A 22,289-nucleotide genomic window follows, 5' to 3' on the forward strand; every position below is an offset into this window, starting at 1 on the left:
GAAAGCTAAAAATATCCTTTTACAGTATATATATCACACCTGGTTTTATTCATTAGAATAATTTAAAAATTGGAGTTAGATTTTCAGAATTAAAATAAAAAAGGCTTGAATGATCTCATGGTGGTTAACTTTTCTGGATATGACATCGGTGTGCCTTCATGAACTATGGTAGAGGACTAGGGGTGTTTTGGAGAGCTACCGGCAACCACACCAGAGGGGAGAAATCCTATGCTGTCAAACTTAGCAGGGATGTATAACAAGGTACTTCATTTAAATAAAAAACAAACAAACAAATAGTGAATGAATGACTCAAGACAAGTGTGAATGGGACTGAGGAGGCCTTGTGCAGTTCCCTGTAATGTTGCCTTTCTCCCCAGGACTGCCGGGGAGCGCTATCGCCGGGAAATGCTGGCTCATGGCGGGGGCAAAGAGCCCATGCTCATGGTTCAAGGTAAACCAAAATCAGCATTGGTAACTTTTCTGTGATTCTCACCCCCTTCCCTTTTAAGGTTTTATGGATTATATGTTTTAGTGTTAGCACTTCAAGTTCTTCTTGCATCATCTATGAGAAAAAGGTTTCATATTTTACATGTTTTTAAAAGAGATGTGCTTCAGTTGGGTACTTTGTTCTGAGCATCTATTTCATTGTATCCCATGAAGAAATTAATTTTAATTGTATTCTATTCTGACTTTCATTTCTATTTTATTGAATCCCAAATAAATTAATTTTAGTTACTATGATTTATTTAGGTGCCAGATTTCAGGCTTTTCACTTGCAAAATGTTACTAACACTCTAAACAGGAAATTGTTAAATTTGCCACAGATTCTCAGAAAATTTGCCTTTAGATTTGATAAGTCACAATGCATTTCTTCAACCAAAAGGACTAATTTATTTCTTATTCCTTAATTTACTTCTCTGAAATCTTAACTATATAATTGATAGAAATTCCAAGACATCAGGTTGAATTTTTACCCATTAAAAAATGAGAACCTAATTAACTCTTCTCTTTAAGGTTTCATAATGCTTGTTTTCTTTTTTTGGAAATTTTAAAATTTGCTTTTTTTTGTTTAAAATTTGTTGTTTTTTTTTTTTTTTTTTTTGGAAATTTTAAAATTTAAGTGTCTTCACTGAAAATTTAATTGTAACGTAAGTTACCATCATGATTTTTAATAAATTTCAGGGTAGGTGTGAATGCTATTGGGTAATCATAGCGTATCTCTGGTTGTATCTGCAGTTGATTCTTCCATGTATTAAATACTGCTTTTAGGAAGTAAATTCCAGTATTAGTAAAGTACTGTTTTTAGTGTGGTAATTGAATGGGCCCTAATAGTAATGATCTGATGCAGGTATTTTCTTGCCTAAATCTAGTCCATCAAATGCCTAGTTCCCTTTATAGCAGAGCTCCAGATCCTTTCCTTTGGCCATTCATTTATTAAGCATATATTTGTTGAAAAAAAGCTAGGTACCAAGCCTTATTATAAGTGCTGAAACAGTGAAAGAAAGCTACACAAAAATCCCACTTCTGCACTCCATCAGCTTTACCAGGAATGTGTTCATCCAGGCCCTAAGTATCTGATGTCCCAGTCAATTTATAAACAAGCAAAATTTGCCAGCCCAGAAATCCTACAGTTTCTGTAGCACAGCACAGCTGTTCTTTGCCAGTAACAATTCTGTCTCTTATCAATAGATTCTGCTTTAGAGCTGTGCTTTCCAGATGAAGAAGCCTTGCTGATAAGCTTCGGTTTCCCAATAGTGCGTAGTGGCCTATTGGGAATCATGTTACTGATTAATCTTCTTGTAACCCTAAAGATAGGAATTATCATTACCCCCATTTTACAGATGATGAAACAAGTCAGGTCCCCTGCCTATTTTACCAGATGGTGAGTAGAAGAGCCAGAATTTGAAACTATGACTTTCGGCAAGAGATCAAGCTCTTCAGCTTCTGTGCTGTATACATAGTTCTGGAACAGGATCCCCTTGTTAGGGATCATTGGGGAGAGAAGTGAAAGTTAACTGTAATATTGATAATAAAGAAGTCAGAGTTTAAATTGTGCTTTTTTAGCTGGTAGCGTGTACTGCTGTGTAAACAGTGCACTATGGGTTGAGCGAGAAAGAGATGCTTTAGGTTAACTTTCTCATTTCAATTTTCTATTAGATATATTCTCCCAGGAGTTGTGCTTAGTTTATCCTATTTGAGACCAGAGTCTAAATACTGTCTGCACAAATATTAGCTTACATGTGGTTGGTTCTATCAAAAGAAACAAAATTAAATCCTTTTCATTGTTTATCTTTTGGCTGATGTATTTTTCTACTCTGCTTCCAAGAATGTTGTAAAATATTTCTCTAAAAATTCTGTCCTTTAAACATTTTTGTGTTAAGAAACTTAATATTTTCTATTCCAAACTTCACACACTCATGAGAGAAAAACAAGACTGGTTCAAACCAGAGATATTAAAGTATTTAGATTCCAGTTAATACCAACAATAGAATAGTTCTGCTTTTTAACTTTAATATTTTTCTTAATGTTCTGTCAGATCTCATTAATTCACATGATTTCTTACATGTCAAGGATAAATGGGAGACATGTAAAGAGGCTATGCCTATTGTCACTTTATAGGGTTGGATTTGTAAGACAAGACCAGCAATGGCTTCTCATATTCTTATATGCAGTTAATGTGTACCCCCAAACAGGGGGAATGTCTTAGATAATAGCTTATAGCCTTAATATTGGCATATCCTTAGGAGTGGTAAAATTACTGAGTGTTGTGATATAAAGGCATGAACAATCCAATTGCTTTTTTGAAAATACTATTTTTTATGAAAATATAATTTTGTAGGTACTTTATATTTTTTATTTAGATAAATTTAAAGAATTACATATTAGGTAGCAAAATGTAATGAAATAGAATATTTAATTTCAAACTGTGTACTTTCCTGACCAAAGGACTTTATTAATATCCTTATTTAAGACATATTTCAAATTAACTCCTGACTGTTCCTTACATTCAAATATCTATGCATTGAAACATATTCAAAGAAAACAAATACTTTTTTTTTGATACTTTAATAACAAATACTATACAGGTGCATTTTAGATTACATATCATTTTTAGAGTGAGTTGTCACTAGCCGAGTCCCTTGGTATTTTCTAGTCTCTGCCAACAGATGTACCTTCTTATACCCACATCTCTGTCAAATGAAAGTCCAAGAGAACATAGCATCTCTTCACTTTCTTTTCTCCCTTTTGTTTGCTCTATATTCATCAGCTAAAGGCTACTGCTAGGCAGTCATATATCTGTGTTAACTTTTAATTCTCCACATTGAGGGACCCTCACATTAAAAATTCAAGTTGCAGGGCCTCCCCGGTGGCACAGCGGTTGAGTGCTGGGTTGCGAAGCTGCCTGCAGCCTCTGCAGCACTGGTTCGATCCCCGGCTGCTCCCCGGCCACGGGAGGAGGGTCCCACATGGTGCGCCGACCTCTCCTGCCGCCCGCTGCTCCCCTCAGCAGTGTACTTCGGTCCTTCTGCCTGCTCTGCTCCCTGCTCTGGCTCTGGTGAATTCTCTCACCCTCCTGCGCTTCTGACTGTACCCAGTGCTTGTATAAATAAAATAAAATAAATAAATAAATAGCAAATAGATAAATAAATCTTAAAAAAAAAATTCAAGTTTCAGCAACAGAAGTTTTTCTTTTTTTCTAATTGAAGTGTAATTGGCAAGCCACTTTATTTTAATTCCAGTTATACAATGTAATGATTAGACATTTGTGTATAATACAAATTGATCACATTGCAATAAGTCTGTTACTCATGTTTTCTTAGTAATTTCTTAAATTGGAAATGCAATATTATTGCCTTTGGCCCCATGCTGTATATTATAATCCATGACTTGTTTTATAATGAAAGATTTTGCACTCTTGATATCTTTCATCCTTTTTGTCCTCCTTCCATTCCACCCTCTCCTCTCGCAAACACCATTTTGTTCTCCGTATCTATCAGTTTTGTGTTATTTGTTTTGCCTTTTAGATGTGGTGAAATCATACACTATTTGCCTTTCTCTGTCTGATTGATTTCACTTAGCATAATACCCTCAAGGTCCAACCATTTTGCTTAAATGCATATGATATGATTTCATTCTTTTTGATGACTGTGCAGTATCATTGTGTGTGTGTGTGTGTGTGTGTGTGTATCACATCATTTTTATCCATTCCAGTATATTTCTGAATACTTAGGTAATTTCCATCTCTTGGCTGTTTCAAATAATGCAGAGGGGTGCATATCTATTTTTGAATTAGTGTTTCCTTTACTTATGATAAAAACCCAGGGCTATAATTGTTGGATCATTGGTTTATTAGTTCTAACAGTTTAGGGATTTATTTATGTAAATATCATGCCATCTGCAGAGTGACAGTTTACTTCCCCCTTTCTAATTTTGAGACCTTTAATTTCTTTACTTTTTGCCTAATTGCTGTTGTCAGAACTTCCAATACTATTTTGAAGTATAGTGGTGAAAGTAACATCCTTGACTTGTACCTAAACTTAGGGAAAAATTTTCAGGTTTTTTTTTTTACCCTTAGGAATATTCCATATAGACTTGAGAAGAATGTATATCCTGCCCTTTTTGAATGGAATGTTCTCTATATAGCTATTAATTGCTCTAATAGAAAATATCCACTAGCTGCTCTGGTATGTCATTTAAGGTCTGTCTTTCTTTGTTAATTTCTGTATAGATGATATGTCCATTGATATAAATGCATATTAAAGTCCCTTACTACTAATGTATTCCTGTCATTTATCTCTATATCATTATGTAATGTCTCTTATTACTGTCTTTAACTCTATTTTGTCTAATACAGTTATGGCTATACTGGATTTTTTTTTTTTTGCATTTGCAAGAAATATCTCTTCTAACCGTTCATTTTCAGTTTGTATGTCCTTATATCTAAATCGAATCTCTTGTAGGCAACATATAGAGGAGTCTTTTTTTCTTTTTTTGATACATTCACTCATATATTGTGATTGAAAATTTAGTCCATTCACAGAAACATCAATTCCAAAGAACACCTGCACCCCTATGTTTATAGCAACACTGTTTACAATAGCTAAGCTTTGGAAACAACCCAAATGCCCAAAAATAGATGACTGGATCAAGAAGATGTGGTACATATATAACATGGAATATTACTCAGCATTCAAAAAAGATAAACACATGCAATTTGCAGCAACATGGATGGCGCTGGAAGGGATCATGCTCAGCGAAATAAGCCAAAAAGAAAAAGAAAAATACCGGATGGTCTCACTCATAGCAGGAATCTAGAAAACTTAAATAAGGGACCAGGAAAATGAATAACTATAAGAAAGTGAAAATCAAAATCAACAAAAAACTATGAACCAGAGACACTTTTAGGGGGGCGGGGGCGGGAGGGGAGGGATTGGGGTCAGAATGGGGGGGCTGCAATTGTATGGGGAATATAACAATAAAATTAAAAAAATAAATAAATAAATCATGGGTAAAAAAAAAAAAAAAGAAAATTTAGTCCATTCACATTTAAGATTATCATTGAATTATAAATACTTTTTGCCTTTTTATTGTTATCTAGTTCTTATAGTTCCTTTCTGTTGCTTTCTCTTTTATAGTTTTATAACTCTCTGTAGTGTTATGTTTAGATTCCTTTTTCACTGTCTTTTAAGGTATCTAGTATAGGCTTTTGTTTTGTAGTTCATAAGGTACACATACAAGAATCTATATCACATTCTATTTTAATTTTATATTTGATTTTAACTGAAGTTTAAATACATTCTAAAACTCTACCTTTTCACTTCTCCCACCCCAACATTTTATGCTTTTGATATTTTCCATTCTAATTTATTCTAGTAACTAATTATTGTAGTTAATTTATTACTTATTTCATTTAACCTTCACACTAGCATTCTAAATTTTATTCTACTACCTTTACTATAAAGTAAAAATTTTTTTCTTTCATATGTTTTCCTTTTACTTGTTAGTGCTTTTTTTTTCTTAAAGAAATTAAGTCCCTTTAACATTTCTTTTAGGCTGTCTAGTGATGTTTAACTCCTTTAGTTTTTGTTTGTCTGGAAAACTATCTCTCCTTCAGTTCTGAGTAATAATCTGGGTAAAATATTTTGATTGGCTATTTTTTCTTTGAGCACTTTCATTTCACTCTCTTCTGCTGTTTCTGATGAAAACTGCATAAAAAGTTGTTTTTCTCTTGCTGATCTTAAGATTCCCTATCTGTGACTTTTTTAAGTTCAATTATAATGTGTTTTGATATGTATCTCTGTAATTCATCCAATTTGGAATTCTCTTGCTTCTTGGACCTGGATATCTAGTTCCTTCCCCAAGTTAGGGAAATTTTCAGCCATTATTTCTTCAAATAGGTGTTCTGACCCACCCCCCCTTCTGAAATTCTAATAATTTGTATATTATTACCTGATGTTCCATAAGCTTTATTTTTCTTTTTTACTGCTCTGTGTGAATTTCCTATGTGTACCCCTTGTATGCTAACCCCTTGCATGCCCACCCTCACCAGCAAGGTAGAGAGGAAGTATAGGAAATTGGTACCTGCTAGCTTCTCTGTTCCCAAAGAGGAAGCTAACTGACCTTTGCCCCCATGGCACTTGCCCCAGATCAGTAAATGAATCTCCTTCTCTCACTGTCCTGGTGCTTTTCACCCTGCACTGGTTTCTAGTGTGTGCAGGTCTTTTAAAGAAGTCATATGCATTACTTGAAAAAATAACAATGAGTTCTCAGTTCCTCAGTACCTCTTGGTTCCCCTGGGCCCATTAATGTTCAAAGCCATATGTTTTAAGGACTCATCTCTCTGGTGCACGTCCCAACATGGAGGTGTGTGTTGTGGGGGGTGGGGGGGGGCTGGCAAGAAGGTCACAAACCCCTCGCAACTTGGAGAGATGCTCAGGACTTGTAGGATTCTCCCTACTGTGTGTCACCACTTGAGAGAAGGGTTTGGTGAGCTGACCTCTCACCTTTCCTACCCATCTCAGTGTGACCCGTTAGTCTGTGTTGTGGAGGAGCTCCTTAGCTGTTAGTCCTTTTTTCAGAGGGAGTTGTTTCATATATAGACATATATTTAGTGTGCCCATGGCAGGAGGGAGTTGAGGGACTCATACTTTATCATATTGCCTTGAATCCCACAAAACCATTTCTTAAAGAGTATTTTTTTCCTCTTGACACTCTAAACATAATTTGAAAAGGACAATATATTTCCTTCAGAGAGAAGAAATGTGCTCAGTAGAGTTTTATTTGCTCCCCTACTAGCTCTGCCTCTGCTTCTTACTATCTGTAACGTAGATGAGAAAGTTACTCCCTAGTTGTGACAAAAAGTGATTTGACTTCAAATCATTTCTATCTAATTTTCTCCTTACCTCCCTTTTCAGTTCTTCTCTTCAGAGTATGTGTGTGTGTGTTTGTGTGTGTATTTGTGTGTGTGTGAGAGAGAGAGAATTATAATCCATATAACAAATGCAATAAAAAAGCCATCGCATTATGGATTGAAATTATATGCTTACCTTATTTTAAACACATTGATAGCATATATAAAGATATATGTGTAAACATAATATACTGTTACTTGATTCCCCACTAAACATAGTAACACAATACCTTACTGAAGCCAACTCTCTTAATCACCAAGAATTCTGGGGTTACTTTGAACTCTTTGTATTCAATTGTCAATGTTAAAAATTTTTTCTGTTGTTCATTCCATATCCCCACAATGTTTTATGGTTTATAATAGGTATCACATCTCTGAGTAATAGGAGAATTGAAAGTTTCTGCTTAAGATAAAACATGGTGATATGTTATTTTCATTCATTTTGCCACTTCAAGAAAGTAAATGCTAGAATATTTTTTAAGTGTGCTATGGTCAAGATGATCCCAAGTTCAGTTTTCATTGCTATCATTTCAGAAAAGGTATGATTTTCTAGAAAGCTAAGTATCAGTAAGATTTGTGAGTAGCATGGAAGTATTATACCCACTAGGAAGTAGAATTGTTTCCTATTATAGAAAATAGAAAAATGGAATTATGGCCATTAGGGATAGAAGCTATTACTTCAGCAGTTTGTGAATGACAATTGAATGACTCATGCAAGGTTACTGTCTTCCTCTGTAGACTACTAAGTCTTATTTTTTATGTTATCTAAAATTTGTGGGTAAGTGGCCTTGTTTTCAGGTTAAGGTTTTATTTATCTTTAAATAACTGTTGGCGGGGGGGAATCTGACAGATTGAAAAATATCCATCTAGCAGTGATTTCTCCTATGCTACCTCATTTAATTCACTATAACATAATTCATATAGCTCCTTTTTTTCATTCATAACAATATTTAGCATGTGATGGTTCTCTTTCTGACTCCCATGCTTCCTCAATTGATCTTTAAATGCTGATTTGTAATTAAGCTAATCTTTAGAAGGTGGGGATGCCAGTGACATGAGCCTTGATGCCTTAATAATCCTCAAAGGCTGTTGTGTTTTTTTTTAATGTCACGGCCTAACTATTCCCATTGACATGGTGAGGTCAGCCTGACGTCGACTGATCGATCCACAATTAATTTTTTCCTTAGTCGTATGAGTTCCTTTACCTTTACTTATAAGAAAAAAAGTTTTCTCTTTTTCATATTCACTCCTTTAGACTTTTGTGGCAAAGCTATGAACTTCGTTTATAATCATTTTTAGTCATGGTGGTTCTGATAAAAGAGTCTTACCACAGTCAAATAAGCGTGATGCCCAGTGAAGTTTCATGTTTCTGCCTGTGTTTATAGCATTCCTTGTGCTCTCATCTTTCATCCTTTACACAAAGAATTTTGTGGGGAAAAAGAAAGATTAAAGTCCAAGATTTTAGCATTCCTGGAGTTTATTTCAAATATGAAACAATTTTATTTCTGTGCTCCTTTCCAGAAAAGAAATTCTTAGTTTTATTTTTATGTCTTTCTGGCCAAAAGCAGGATGCAAGTAAAGATACAAAGCAATAACTTGACAGAGTTTTCTAAAAGACTATACATCAGATAAGACTAAAGAAATACATGAGTCAGCTGACAGTGAAACTCCCTTAAGTTTGTTTTTTTCTGTATTGCCACACTGACTCATGGAACCAACATCTAGAAACCCACAGGGCTTTACCTTAAGCTGATTAAAACCATAATACCTTACATTTTTGCAGACTTTTCTGGTTTTCAAAACACATTTCATTTTTGTCATAATTATCCTATGTCATCTTTTCTAACTTACTACATATTATTTTTGTTAAGGTACCTAACCAGAGAATGTGGTTTATATTCTAAAAGGTCATCTCTATACCCCAAGAGGATTAATTCAAACAATCTATAATAATGACTGTTTTTTTCTTTAATAACCTTATGAATCCTAATAGCAATAAGCACACTCGGCAACCAGATCTTGGTTTCATACCCTTCCCCATTAAAGGAACCTGGGCTCCTTGGAGTAATGGTTGATTCTAGATCTGAGTATATAGTATAAGCCTGAAGCTAGTGCTCAGAAAACCCACTATGATGGGCATGCAAGTCAAAAGGAACAAAAGATCCACTAAAAGAGTCCCAAATGGCTAAGCTACAACAGTTCAAAACAAAATTACGCAGTAATGTCACTTACACAAGTATAAAATATATATCCATCAGTATATCCTTGCTGATATCAATAAATAAATATATAAATAAAGAGTAAGAATGAATGAATAATTGAATGAATAAATAAGTAAATAGGGAGAATACACGAATCTCTCGTGCGAAAGATCTTTAAATAAGTTATATAGATAATTCTCCCTCAAAGGAGTGGATCATAACTCTGTGACCCTGTAGAATGGGCTTTGCAGAGACTTCCTTCCAAAACTACGGTATGGAAAGGGGGAAATTAGAATAACTTTACAGTAGAGGAACTGACAAACCCTAACTCAGCCAGTTGTTTAAGGTTACCATTAACAGTGATAAGGCATGTTGATACTGTGTACCTTTGATAAAATGTGATATGAAAGGCACTTCACCTCTGTAGTCTTCCTGCCCAAACCCTTAACCTCAGACTAATCATGAGGAAACTATCAGACAAACTCACACTGAGGGACATAGTAAAACATACCCGAACAGTCCTGTCAAGGTCATCAAAAACAAGGGAATCTGAGAAACTGTCAAGTTTGAGGGCCCTACGGAGATGAGTCAGCTATGCATGATGTGTTATACTGCATGGGACCCTGGAATAGAAAAACAATAAAGATAAAAGCAAAGGAGGTCTGAATAATATGTGACTTTAGTTTATAATACTGTAGCAATATTGGTTAATTTGTTGTGACACGTGGGCCATGAAAGTAAGGTACTGATAATAGAGGAAACTGATTAAATATGGAGTATATGGGAATTCTATGCAATATTGTTCCATTTTTCAGTAAATATAAAACTATCTTCAAATTATATGTGTGAAAACAATTAAGTTTCTTTGATAAGATTTTTAGTGGTGGCACTATCAACCATTGCATTTAATGCCATTTATTTCCATTCCATTCCATCACATTTCCCTACTTCCCAGCAGCCATTCCAAGTACCACTGTCATTTCCTATGAGGAGAGCACATAGAGTCACACAGATATATTGGAGGAGGAGGGTTTTTGTAGCACAGAATAAGAGAGGAGTGGTAAGTAGGCATTAGATCATGACAGCATTGTAGAAACTGTAAAAGATTTTCCACTTTTGGAGAACCATGACAAAGTGTTAACAGTCTTTTTAAGACAGGTAGTGACAAGATTGGCTTTATTGCTTGTAACAGCTACTGACTGCTGAGGACAGGGACATAGGAAGGGTTGTTTTAAATAGGTCCCTTATTGCTGGCAGTGATCCTGGTGAAAAAGGAGGGTGGGTCCAAGAGACAAGGCAGGCGGCATGAAAAGAAGTTTTCTGATATAAGAAATATTTATGAAGTAAGTACAGTAGGTCTTGGAATTTATTTGACATGGAAGTGAGAGGGATGTCAAGGACAATTTCCAAGTTCCCTGCTTTCTCTGATAGAGGTAGTCAGGCTTTTGTAGAGGTTGCGAGCCATGGGAACCCATTGATTGAGCAAGGGACGTAGTGCTTAACTACTGAGTGTGATCTATGAAAAGGTGTATGATAGAAACATAAAAGCAAGAACTAGGCCCATTGCCCTAAAATAATGCAATCATCTTGTAGAATTCAGCTTAAGAAGCTTAGCAATCTAGGGGATTCAATTCCTGAATTACTGAAGGGGTCTTGTGCTAAATTTGCTCTAGGAAACCCTTCCACAGTTCTAATGATAGGAAACCAACTTTGTCACAAGGCAAATTCATTCCAGTTTCAGACAGCTTTAATTGACAGGATAACACAATTATTAAAATTTACCCAGAATAGTTTAGATAATGAACATGGATGCTTTTTTTTTTTTTTTTAAATAACCTGATTACTAAACTAATAGGTCAAATGTGACTAACAGGATTTTACTGCTGGTGTTATTTGTATATACAAACATGACAGCTATCAAGGAAAAGTAAGTCCCATCTGTCAGCAGAAGTACAGCTGACTTTTAAAGTAAGAAAGCTACATAAACTGTCATTGTTCAACACTAGCTTGATTGATTTTCCCTATTGTCAAATGTGTACATGGCACCTTAAACAGAAAAGGCCTTTTGCTTTGTTTTAGAGCACTAAAAATTAGTGATAGTTACTACTTTAGTTTTAAAACATGCAGTCAGCGTTTAATCGTGCATCTGGCTAACCCCTAAATATTGCCATTGTGTAACTAAGTTGGTGACCCAAAACTGTATGAGAATAGTAAATGCACACAGACTTTGATAAATTTGAATAAGCTGAATTTATTTTTTAAATATGTCTCTTTGATTTTAAGTGAGAGTTTCAAGGCAAAGATAAGCATTAACACATGACAGGTTCTGCCTGCTTTAGCCAACATGGATTTGCGAAGGCTCAGTGTAAATAAATACTAGCTCTCATTCAAAATGCATGCATATGGCTTAGAGTGCCCACCCAGAGTCTATTTTACTTTTGTAAATGACTTATGAGGAAACCTTTTGTGGTATATAAAATATTAAAAGATAAAATGTTTTAAAACTATTAGCATGCCAAGCAAAACTGCTTTGGAAATAAATCACACAGATGATTTCGATATATTGCTCAAACGTTTGTAAATATGTATCATCTTTATTTCCCTCATGTAGTCCAATTAAGCATAAACTCTATGAGGGAAGGGAAAACTTTCTATTCCTTGCTGCACTGACAGCATTTGTTATAAGGCTGAGTGCATAGGAAATCAATAATTCTGTTAAATGAGTGAATATTTAAATAGTAAAATAAACTTGAATATTAAATAGTAATATTTCCTATGCTATGAAGAAGTGACTATAAGAAAAGTGGCAGGTTTTTATTCACCTAGATACAGGTAGCAATATGTAACTATCAAGGGGGCACCTGCCCTTTGAATAGCTACTCAGATGTTCTTTGCTTATAAACAAAAAACAAAGATCAAACTTTGAACAAAATAGATTAATAAAAACTCAAGATGCAAAGAACTAAAGCTAAAATATAAGGTCAGTAGTACAAAGATACAGATAAATGAGGAAAAAATACATGGGTGTTATAAATGAAATGCACTCATAGAAACTACAAACTTTTAAATTTTCAAGTAAGTTGACTTTAGAACACTGGAAATAGGTAATGTCTGTAGGTTATGGTATTTTTTTCAACATGTCAGGCAGATAACTGTGCACTGCCACACTAGAAACTGATGAGCATTTTATTTACTTTTTACAATGTAGGGCAGTAGAAACCACATAGTCTATTGATCTCTTTAAACCAATAACAGAAATCAGCCTTTACCAGAAAACAGTAGATCTTTTCTTCTGCTTGCCTTAACTCAGAAGCCTCTACTATTCTTGGATTTTATTTTTCCTATTTTCCTCTCAATATTCCAATAACTAAATTCAACCAACATCAGTTTTGCTAGCACAGATGATGAAAAGTCTCTGGGAAAGTGTCTTTTAAAATGGAATAGTTTTAACTGTTAAACTATCAGCTGTGTGTTGTATTATGCATATTTCAGGCACCTCTTATTTTAGTATATTGCCTTTGCGCTTCCCACAGGGTGAATGACTTCTGTAAACCAATTGGATGAAGGAATAGGTAAGGGACCTCTTAGAAAAAAGGTTGTTCACTGCATGTTGGTTGGTGCTTAGAGTCGAGGCCCTCTTACTAAACCTTGGACAACAAAAGTTCCTACTTGAATGATTTCAGACAAATCTACATTAAACAGGTTTAATGTAGAGGTTTGCTATGCAGAAAAGGCCAAGGCACAATGACTTGCAGAGAGTGCTAGATGTGGACATAAATAGAATCTTTAATTCCCCTAAGGTGAATTTGGTAAGTGGTATTATCTGTTTGTATTAGAAAGTAAGGCCTTGAGAAGTCCAGTAACCTCCTCAATGTTGCAAGGCTACTAAATGGCAGAGTCAGGATTTACCCAAACCATGTTTTCAAAGCTCATGTGATACTCTCCACACCAGAACCCTCGCAGCTATAGACTTTTGATAAACTTTTTGTTAACTTTTTGTAGGTATCGTTCATTTTGATAGTTTTCTCAGAATTATAGTAAACTTGTTTTCTACTTGCTGTGAAAATGTGGTAGAGCCCTCCTCTATTTGTATAGTGGTCTGAAGTCATGTCTCTGGAGTTTGACTTCATTTGAGGTGTTGTTACTGGATCCCCGCAGCTCCCAGAGGCCACAGGGCAAGATGACTTTTTTGGGGTAGAGGTGTTCTCCCTCCCCACCCTGCCCTGACTCTGGTTCCCTGGAGCCAGAAGGCCCACCAACCTGCCCTGACCTGAGTGCAGGCTGGGCTGGGCTTGTTCCCGATACAAGCAAAATGGACCTATCAGGTACAAGTTAAGTGGAACTGTCAGGTTCTAGCCCCCATCATTAGTTAATTATTTGGATTGAGAAATGCAAAATGAACTGATTGGTTCTAAACAGTCCAATCAGATGCTTAGAATTAAAAATGGTTCAATCAGGCTTTTAAGGTGGGGGTTATAAATGGAGTAAAAAGCAGAGCAAGAGCCAGCGTCAGTCAGTCTGCAGGCAGCCTCGGAAGAGAGAAGGAGGGCTTGTTGTTTGAAGCAGTCAACAGCCAGCCTTCCAAGAGGAAACATTCATCAGGCCAATCTTTGAAGGAGGATTTTGCCCTGAGCTTCTGAAAAGAGAGATGCACCAAGCAGTCCACCTCTGTGGGATTCCCCAAACCTTCATAGACTTCATAGACCTCTAGACCTCCACACCTCTCCTATTCCTGCTTGCAGCCCTGTCTCTGACATCGCCCGCAAGACGCTCAGCCCAGTGTCTCAAAGAGCTGACCACAGCCTCTCGTTCTTTGGCACCACCTCCTGGTGCTGTTGAGTCTGTCGCTGTCTTGTTCGGTAGTTGGCCCAGCCTTTAGAAAGCTGCTGTGGGTTACTGTAGTGTCACTTCCACAAATGGCCTTTATTTGGGACTTCTGGACACTGCAGACACTATCTGGGGTGAAATAGTTGTCCACTTGTAGCATCAAAAACACTCCTTTCCCCAATCTCCTGTTTGTTCAATAAACCCTGTTGTTGGACGCTGAGCCTGAGTGAAAATTGCAATTTGCGACTGGGTGAGAACCCACTAACCTGTTCCCCGCCTTGGCACTGTCCCATTAGCATTGTTTAGAACTCTTTGGCACTTTTGAGCCCTGTTTCATTACTGTTCAGTGTTAGAGGGTTTTTTTTTTCCCCCTAAGTAAATATCTGGCAGTTGACTCATTCTAAGAAATATATCAACAATCCCATTTTTACATTATGTTAATTTATATACTACCTTCAAAAGGAATGTACATAATATTCTTTCAGCTCTTTTGATTGCTTAATGGAAATATCACAAAATGTTCTTTTAAAATGGTTCTTATGGATGTTCTTAACATGTGGTTACAAATATATGCTGTTGGCAGTGGCTAAAAACAGGTTAGAAAAGCAGATGTCATTTTCCCCAAGTTCTTGATGTGGATTCTTACTCGAGACCCGGAGGCACTGAGCTTTTAAGAGCTGAGGAATTTAGGAGCTACCTCATGCAGGACTGATGCTGGGGATACACCGGTGAATTTACTTTTAGAAGGTGTACTAATGAAAGGCAAAATAGCAATAGTGTAATAGTAGAGATTTAGAGGAGATTTTAGTTGAAGAATTGAAACTGATACTTGTTAACCAACTCTTGCTTGAAATATTGCCAGAGTGTAGAGACAGGAAAATTTTGTTTGATTTAACTGCATCATTTCCTGGAAAATCATTTATGGAGCAACTTGTACTGTTTATTTGAGTCTTTTCAGTTATCTCTAAAAGAAACTTTTTCTTTTTGTCTATAATATTAATAATGATACTAGATTAAGGAATCATCATACCTAAACCTATTTTTTTTTTACTTACTAGTTCACTTTTACATTAGGTGTTTTTATAAAATAGGCTCTCATTAATGTTAGAGTTTGCACATCTCAAATATTTGAATGACATTAGCAAGCAAGCTCTTTTTCTATCCCATCACGTAAGGTAGGTACATCAAGTAACACACGTTTAGTTTCCTAATCTCCTACAGTACTAAAGATATGTTTAGTTAGATTAAGCTGTAGGGTCAGGAGGAAGGCTAAATTCCACTTTCAATTTACCTTCAAGCAATTTAAACAAAACTGAGCTTTAAAAAATTCCTAAAATCTTAAATCATCTACTCACAAGACTGGAATTTTAATACTGCATTCATTTTTGTCTTTTTAAATTTTTTCCCTCTTTTTCTTAATTACTTTTTTCTTACTTTGCTGAGGCCTCCATAGTTCTCCTACCACCATATCACTCGTGAACCATCACCATATTCTCTTGTGTTCTTCCCTCCCCTATTTTAACTCCCTCCTCCTCTTGCTGTATGCCTCAGATCTATGAGCAGCTCACTAGTTTTAACTTTTATTGACCTTTTGTTTGGCTTTCCTATATTCTGCATATAAGTGAGACCATCCGATATTTATCATTTTCCTTCTGACTTATTTAGGCTATCATGATCCCCTCCAGCTCCATCCATGTTGCAGCAAATGGCATGAGTTTGTCTTTTTTGATCAGTGAGTAATACTCCATTGTGTAAATATACTACATCTTTTTGATCCATTTGATACTTTGGGGCAGCTGCAATTAACATAGGAGTGCAGGTTTCCTTTCAAATTTGTGGGGGGTTTTTGTTTTTATTTTTGTTTTTTGTCCTTTGGGTAGAGTCCTAGGAGTGGAGTCACTGGGTCATATGTTAGATCCATTTTAGTGTCCTGAGGAACCTCCACACAGTTTTCCACAGTGGCTGGACTATTTGTCTTCATTTTCATGTGCATGCTTTTTTCACTTTAGGTATTTTATTAAAATGCTGCCATAATCTTGTATACTGATTTTCCTGAGAGTATGTCATATTGGGTATTAACCAGAAGTTAAGATGAATTTCTACTTAATGGACAGGAGAGAATTATAGTAGTATCAATAGGAACAATAATGAGGATAGTAATAATTACTGCTGAAAACATTTGTTTTTGATGTGCCAGGAACTGTGCTAAGCACATTGCATTTATTACCTGATTTGATTTTCTGAACAGTCAAGGGGTATTGAAGTAACTTATTGCCCGAGGTCATACAATAGCAAATGAAAGAACTAGTAGTCAGATCCAGGCTCTCCAACTTGTTTAAGTGGACTGGTAATCTCTTAAACTTCTTCAAATTATACCAGGAAGCACTTTCTTTGAAAATAGTTGCATGCGTCTTCTTTTTTTTTTTTTTTTTTTTTTTTCCTTTTCTATCAATGCATTTTATTGTCTTTTATTTCATTTCACATGAAATATGTAAAGTTGCCTTGAGTGTATTTTCTACTGCCATAATTACTTAGAGCTTAATTTGTTTTTAATAATTTAATAGATGAAATGAAATCAAAATAGAGCATTTGATTGTATATGCATAATTCTAATCTTGGAGTGCATTTACAAAGAGCAATTAATCATTTGCACAAAATCTTTTTACATGATAAATAAATTAAAGTGTAATTAAAATAAAGTTAATGGTGTTTTAATAAAGGTAAAAATTTTTCTTTAGTCATTCTCTTATTGTTCTGGGGTTATATGTTCACATTTCTTACTGAAAAATATTGATTTAACCATTGGTATCATTTTCATTGAAACTATGGTTTTTGAAAATGGAATACGCAAACCTTTTCACAATAAGAAATAATTCTAATTACTGTGACATATGCAAATTATCTTTTACCTTCTGGTTCTTAAAATAAAAGTAGATATCTATCTATATATGCAATTTTTTTTTTTTTTTTTTTTTTAATAAATTTTATTGTTATATTCCCCATACAATTGCAGCCCCCCATTCTGACCCCAATCCCTCCCCTCCCGCCCCCGCCCCCCTAAAAGTGTCTCTGGTTCATAGTTTTTTGTTGATTTTGATTTTCACTTTCTTATAGTTATTCATTTTCCTGGTCCCTTATTTAAGTTTTCTAGATTCCTGCTATGAGTGAGACCATCCGGTATTTTTCTTTTTCTTTTTGGCTTATTTCGCTGAGCATGATCCCTTCCAGCGCCATCCATGTTGCAGCAAATTGCATGTGTTTATCTTTTTTGAATGCTGAGTAATATTCCATGGTATATATGTACCACATCTTCTTGATCCAGTCATCTATTTTTGGGCATTTGGGTTGTTTCCAAAGCTTAGCTATTGTAAACAGTGCTGCTATAAACATAGGGGTGCAGGTGCTCTTTGGAATTGATGTTTCTGTGTCCTTTGGGTAAATACCTAGGAGTGGAATTGCTGGGTCATATGGAAGCTCTATGTTTAGTAGGTCCAGAAATCTCCACACAGCTTTCCACAGTGGTTGGACCAGTTTGCACTCCCACCAACAGTGCAGAAGAGTTCCTTTTTCTCCACACCCTCGCCAACATTTGTTGTTGCTAGTTTTTTTAATATGTGCCATTCTCACTGGTGTAAGATGGTATCTCATGGTAGTTTTGATTTGCATTTCCCTGATGACAAGTGATGTTGAACATTTTTTCATATGCCTGTTGGCCATTTGCATTTCCTCTTCAGAGAAGTTTCTTTTAAGCTCTTCTGCCCATTTTTTGACTGGATTATTTTCTTTGTTGTTGTTGAGACTCATCAGCTCTTTGCAGATTTTTGTGATCAGTCCTTTATCATTAGTGTTGGGTGCAAAAATGTTCTCCCAGTTGGTGGGGTTTCTCTTTGTTTTTGTTATTGTCTCTTTTGCTGTGCAAAAGCTCTTTAATTTGATATAGTCCCAGCTGTTTATCTTTGCCTTCACTATCACTGCTTTGGGTGATGTGTCTGTAAAGATGTCTTTGATGTGCAAATCACGTAGTGTTTCGCCTATATTTCCTTCTATATATTTTATGGTTTCAGGTCTTATGTCTAGTTCTTTAATCCATTTTGAGTTGATTTTTGTGTATGGTGTGAGGTGGTGGTCAAGCTTCATTCTTTTGCATGTAGCGACCCAGTTTTCCCAGCACCATTTATTGAACAAACTTTCTTTGCTCCAATGCATAGTCTTTGCTCCTTTGTCAAAGATTAGTTGACCATAAACCTGTGGGTTTATTTCTGGATTTTCTATTCGATTCCATTGGTCTGTATGTCTGTTCTTGTTCCAATACCATGCGGTTTTGATGATTATAGCTTTGTAGTATAGTTTGAAGTCTGGGAGTCTGATGCCTCCATTCCCTTCTTTTTTTTTCAGGAGAGCTTTGGCTATTCGGGGTTTTTTGTGATTCCATATGAATTTCATCAATAATTGTTCTATTTCTTTGAAGAATGACATTGAAATTTTGATTGGAATAGCATTGAATCTGTATATTGCTTTTGGAAGGATGGCCATTTTAATAATGTTTATTCTTCCAATCCATGAGCAGGGGATGTCTCTCCATTTCTTTGTGTCTTCTTCTATTTCTTTTAACAGTGTTTTATAGTTTTCTTTGTATAGGTCCTTTACCTCTTTTGTTAGATTTATTCCCAAATATTTGATTTTTTTTGTTTCAATAACAAAAGGGATGGTCTTTTTGATTTCTTCTTCTTCAGATTTATTGTTTGTGTATAGGAAGGCTACTGACTTTTGCGTGTTGATTTTGTATCCTGCCACTTTACTGAACTGATTGATGAGTTGAATTAGCTTTTCTGTGGAGTTTTTGGGGTTCTCTATGTATAATATCATATCGTCTGCAAATAGTGATAGTTTGACTTCTTCTTTTCCTATTTGGATTCCTTGAAAGTTGCATGCGTCTTCTACTGTATTTTCCCTCTTTCTCTGTTACAAGTTTTGGTAACTGAATTGGCCTGTCATGAATATAGATACTCATAGAAGATATTGCTGTGTTCTCAGAGCAAGACATCATGGGAACAAATCTGAAAGTTTGCTTATGATAGTTCAAATTGATAAGGTTAACAATTTCCATAGAGATAAACTGGCTTTATAGAAAAATAAGATTTGTTCAGTGGAAATACAGAGCAAGTTTTAGTACTTTACAACACACTCATTGGCGTAAACCTCCTTTTCTTGCATAGCGTAACAGGAATAAATGAGGAAAGGATGTCATGCAAGCAGAGTTAGGATTTAGTGACTCTAGGATTACAACATAGTTTCAATAATAGAGGTAAATGGCAACCAAGAATAATAGGTAAGTAAATAGAATCCCTAATCTTTGATTTGTTGGGATATTTACTCAACATAGGCTCTGTAATTGCTGAGAGCTTTTTAGAAGAAAGAAATGGAAGACAGCACCTGCATTTGCAAGGCTAAGATCTCCCTTTTGTAAATGCACTGATTTTTAAGAGGGTGTGTTCATGTTTAATGTGTGGGTGTGTTTGTTTAAGGAAGACATTGAGCTTCAAAAGGCAAAATGTTTTTGTAATTGTAAATGGAATTATTAAATCTAACGATGACATTAAAATATAAACTAATTTGTAAACAGAGCATGTATGTGGGGTTACTTGCTGGCTCAACTTCTGTCCAGCTGAGGAATCTTAGACGTTCTGCTTCAACCCTGTCACCACCCCCCAGAGACGGAACCTCATATTTGAACAGTCACAGATATTAACCCGGCCTAGGGGGCAATAAGTTTTTTCAGTTCAAAGGAAGAAAGGAATTTTACTTTCTGGCTTATATCCTGATTTTCCCAGTAACTGATTGTAGATAGTGGGAATCCACCTTTAGAAAAAGGTGTGGGTAACCGCAGTCTTGTAGCAGAGAAAAACTTCAAAGTAGAAGGGTGAGCCATATAGTTGCCCTAGGGTTGGGAGAGACAGATCTGGAATGAGAATTCTGATCTCATAAAATTCGCTTTACACTTTTCAAACTGGCAGGCCAGCCTTTGTACTAAAGTTCTTAATCAGTCTGAGCTGAATTTGGCACATGTAATTATTTCAGCATAAAAAATGGCCATTAACTATTATAAAGGGTTTTTAGAATTAATAGTGGTGTTGGGAATACTCAGGTACTTCTTTGCACTCATTCTCAGGTCTGTACAATATATTCTATATATTCTGTATATTCCAGTTACAGTGTTCGAGAACGAAGGACAGGGGTGCCACACATACCAGCTGAACAACTGGTGAATCAAAGGTCTATCTCAGTACTTTTGATCGCTCACTCTTTTAATTGTGATAAAATATATATGAAAATATTTAACATTTCAATCATTTTTAAATGTTCAGTGCCATTAACAATGTTGTGTATTCACAATGTTTAGTAAATATCAACGCTATCCATTTCCACAACTTTCCTATCACTCCAGTTTATCATCTTGATAAATCTTTTATAACAGCTGCTAATATATACCAAAATGGATTTATTTTAGTGACATTCTTTGCTTCTTAGTAGGTGAACAGTTATCTCATAAAAAAGCAGACGGCAAAAAGTAGAAAATGGTAAATCAAGAGGTGTTGATCAACTAATATTAACTAGTGATTGTGAATTTGAAGATAATATCCTAAATACTTCATCACAAACCAACATTTTAGAATTTAATTTGTGCAAAAATAATAAGCAACCTCATCTTTCAACTCTTGAACTGGGAAATTGTTTTCATAGACCTTTAGATTTAGTTGTTACCTTTATGGAGCATTTTCCTTACATGCTATCTCATGTAAGCCCATAGCAGTCTAGCAAAATAGATGACATTATACCAGTTATATGATCTACAAACATTGTACTTCACTAACATTTTAACTTTACTCAAATTATTTATAGCAGATAGGAGGATGGTAAATCACTGATCTTAACCTGTCCCATATGCAATTGCTTTATCCAGGGTAGTCATTTATTAAACACTTGCCTAACTGAGATGGATATAAAACAGTGCTATAGTAGTGGATTTAGCATCAAAAGACATTGCCCAGGTAGAGGACAGGTCACTGTCTGTGGGTTTTCACCTGGGTGCACAATTGCAAGACCACTCAGGCTCAGGGAACAACAATGGAGTTTAACAAACAGGGGAAACAAAGAGTTAAGGCCACAAGTGTTGGGCTATCTCATCTCAGATTGTGTCCACAGTGTCTAGAAATCTCAAACAAAAGACTGTGCAAGATAGTGCTGTCCTGTCAATGAGGAGCTAGAACTCATGGCACACTGGCAAGCAGTAGGCCAGGTTCAACTCACAGTGGCAGCTGGAGGTGCTCACAGGTTGGGCTGCTGAGATAACACTGCAGCAGGCCACAACAATAATTTGAAGACTGGACTGGACAGCACCAGATGCTGAACAGACAGTTGCAGAGGGAGAAGCACCGGGAGATGGTACTGGATGATTAGAAGCAGTGGACAGCTTTCAGAGGTGACCCAGAAATAGAAAGCTAGTCACTTGTCAACAGTGCTGGATAACACTACCCAGTGGTGCCAGTCTTCACCAGTTACCAGGAGACAGTGTCAGACACCAGTGTTAACAACTCTTTGTGAGTTTTTGGCCTATGCCAATAATAAACAGGTCTTTGAGACACCAGGCTGAGGCCTTTGGTGCTCCTTTCAGGCAATGTAGGAGGCAGGGCCAGAGGCAAGTGCAGCGGACAGGTCTCTATGAAGGTCTTCGGCATTTTATTTTTTCAGCAGTCAGCTGCTGGATGCTTCTTCTTTATTCAAAGTCTAGCTGGTGAGCCTTCTTTATTCAGAGGTGAGAAACAGAATCCCAAGCTGACTCCTACCCTGCC

General features: G+C 35.9%; 1 protein-coding gene across 1 annotated transcript in view; it reads left to right on the forward strand.

Moving 5' to 3' along the window:
• Positions 1-22,289, forward strand: part of MIPEP (mitochondrial intermediate peptidase) — a gene marked incomplete at both ends in the record, with an annotated part of 150,438 nt that overhangs the window by 118,627 nt on the left and 9,522 nt on the right. The window contains one exon of the mRNA XM_084235308.1: positions 378-451. Within this exon, the coding sequence (XP_084091434.1) occupies positions 378-451 (74 nt within the window). The remainder of the gene's footprint in view (positions 1-377; positions 452-22,289) is intronic.

The sequence above is a fragment of the Talpa europaea genome, assembly GCF_964194135.1.
Source record: "Talpa europaea genome assembly, chromosome: 6".
NCBI classification, from domain to species: domain Eukaryota; kingdom Metazoa; phylum Chordata; class Mammalia; order Eulipotyphla; family Talpidae; genus Talpa; species Talpa europaea.